This window comes from Olea europaea, chromosome 15, assembly GCF_002742605.1.
Source record: "Olea europaea var. sylvestris chromosome 15, O_europaea_v1, whole genome shotgun sequence".
Lineage (NCBI taxonomy): Eukaryota > Viridiplantae > Streptophyta > Magnoliopsida > Lamiales > Oleaceae > Olea > Olea europaea.
Window position 1 is genome coordinate 13,667,468 of NC_036251.1, and position 2,566 is coordinate 13,670,033.

The 2,566-nt window shown below is 52.3% G+C and overlaps 1 protein-coding gene across 1 annotated transcript; it reads left to right on the forward strand.

The window, feature by feature from the left end:
- Nucleotides 1–214: 214 nt before the first annotated feature.
- On the forward strand, nt 215–1,631 carry LOC111411270 (uncharacterized abhydrolase domain-containing protein DDB_G0269086-like). Its single transcript, XM_023041818.1, has 4 exons — nt 215–386; nt 464–1,089; nt 1,177–1,458; nt 1,533–1,631. The coding sequence occupies exons 1-4, from the start codon at nt 227–229 to the stop codon at nt 1,629–1,631; spliced, it is 1,167 nt and encodes a 388-aa protein (XP_022897586.1). The 5' UTR covers nt 215–226.
- Nucleotides 1,632–2,566: the final 935 nt, after the last annotated feature.

The window sequence follows — 2,566 nt, forward strand, 5'->3', positions numbered from 1 at the left end:
CCAGATTTTTATTTTAATTAAATTTTTTATAAAATAAATATATATACTATACACACCACAACCCTAATCAATTCCCCAATCTTCTCTAGCCCGTCTCACTACTTCTCTATCTAAACCCAACCATCACCTCCGCTAGTCTCATCCTCGCTTCCCGTCGTCGCACCCACCCTGTCACCCACCGGTAGTTGATATTTTATTTCTCTTCAGTCGGGCTTGTGTTTAACAGATGTTTCTTTTCGTAGGTTCCCTCCCTCGGTGCGAGCTGTCGACAGAGGACTTCGACATTATTTGCGTTATTTATCAACTGCCTCAGAAGAAAAGATCATATCACAGGCTCATTCGGAAAAACATACACTTCATCACTCACGAATTAATGGCGTCCCAAGGTAATAGGACCGAAGCCCACACTCTTTTAAACTGAACTCCCTATACTTGTATTAATTCCTCACTCGTTTCTTTGCAGATAACTTCAAGAAGAAGCTGCCAGTACGCCCTGACTTCAAAACAATTCAGAAAATGATGGCCGAAGCAAGGGCGCTGAAGGCCTCCTCCTCTTCATATAAAAAGCAAATGGAAGAGCTGGTGGAGGCTAGTAAGAGACTTCAGCCTCCGACGGAGGAGGAGGTTCAGGAGGATCCAGAGGCCGACCTTCAAAGGAAGGGCAAGAAAAGTGCTGTACCTCCCAGACGCCCCACTGTGGCGAGGCCACCCCCAGTTATGCGGCAGACAACTATTCCCACGGGGGTGGCCCTCCCAGAGAGAAATCCCACTGCTACGGAGCCTGTTGCTGCCCCGGACGCGGCGCCCCTCGCGGCTGTACCTATCGAACATGTTCCGGGGCAGCAGAGGAGAAAAAGGGCTCGCTCCAGCAAAGAGGTTGATTTCCTCGGCTCCAGTTCCGAAGAGCCGGTAAGGGAGGTGCTGGAGGCTCTCCCTCCAGAAACAGCTGCGGTAGCGGTGGTCCACGGCAAGTATTGGACCGAAGAGTGGAGGGAACACACCGCCTCCTGTACTGCTGAAGACTTGGTGGCGGCGAACAGCGCCTGCGTGGCCCGGGCACTAAGTACGAGTATCCAACTCGAGGGCTTGGTGAAGGATCTAAACTCCAAGAGGGAGGACCTCGCTAAGCGCCTCGAGGAGGCAATGCATTACGGGGACGCTGTGCGAGCTGCCCAGGCCAAAGCTGCCAAGGCAGAGGAGGAAAAGAGAGCTGCTGAGGTCCAGCTCGCTGCTTCGCAGGCGGAGGTGGAGCGGCTGAAAAAGGAGCTCTATGAGGTGGAATGCCAGGTGGCTGTGGTGACTCGGCGGCTTGACCACGCTAATGAGCACCACAAGCTTGCCACCGATGCCCTAGAGGCCTCCAACAGAGAAAAAGCGGAGCTGAAGCAGCATGCAGAGGCCCAGTCAGTGGAGATTGCCTCTCTGAGGGAGGAGTTAAAGTCTGCGGGGGAGGTGGCGGTTCAAAATTTTATTGATCACTTCGAGGACCATCCCCTTTATGACGACTTTGCCAACTTCTGGGCCTCGTGGAGTGCCCAAAGCCTATTGGGTCGGCTGAAGGAGGTGCATCCCACACTGGACATCTCTCAACTAGAGGCAGAGTTCGGGGGACCCACTGGAGGTCGGCCTGATAGATTCTTGTGTTGCCCCTTTCTTTCCAACAAGTTACTCGTCTTCTTTTTGTATGGCTGGCTCTATCGTTTTGGTAGAGGAAACTACCCAGAAAATCCCATCCCGTCTGGTTGCTGTCTTTTCTCTTTTGGTAGAACATTGTCGCTCGGAAATTTTTCAATTTTCGGTGACCTTTAGGTATGTGGTATAACATGGTTAACGTAGCGTTTCCCACAGACGGCGCCAATCTGTTGACCTCCTTCTCGCTCTCCAACAGGTTCCCTAGCCTCGAGTCCTCGATACCTGCGCATGTAGCACCCCGTCAAGAGGCAAAGGCGGCCGAACAAGAAAAATGTCCGGCGACCGTTTGCACTCCGACGGTCCAGTCAACGGCCGGACGGAAATAAATATATAGAGTGCAATAATATGGCGATGGGGGTTTGGCTAGGAATGTAGAACATACCTTGATTGTGTGAGTTGAACCCATATATATAGAGAAATGGATGTGAAGCGGGCCAAACGGGTTAGTGGGCCCAAGTCTGAGCCTAATACGAGGTGAGCAAAATAATAGGCGCCTCGACAGGCGCTTCGGCTAGACTTCTAGGGCCTCGGCTGCGCCTCGGTTGGCCTTCTCAGAGCCTCGGCTTTGGGGCCCAACACTAATGGGCCTAGCTCGGGTCCAATAAGATGACCCAATATGGAGTGATAATTCATAGGCGTAACAGTAGAAATGGATGTGAAGCGGGCCAAACGGGTTAGTGGGCCTAAGTCTGAGCCTAATACGAGGTGAGCAAAATAATAGGCGCCTCGACAGGCGCTTCGGCTAGACTTCTAGGGCCTCGGCTGCGCCTCGGTTGGCCTTCTCAGAGCCTCGGCTTTGGGGCCCAACACTAATGGGCCTAGCTCGGGTCCAATAAGATGACCCAATATGGAGTGATAATTCATAGGCGTAACA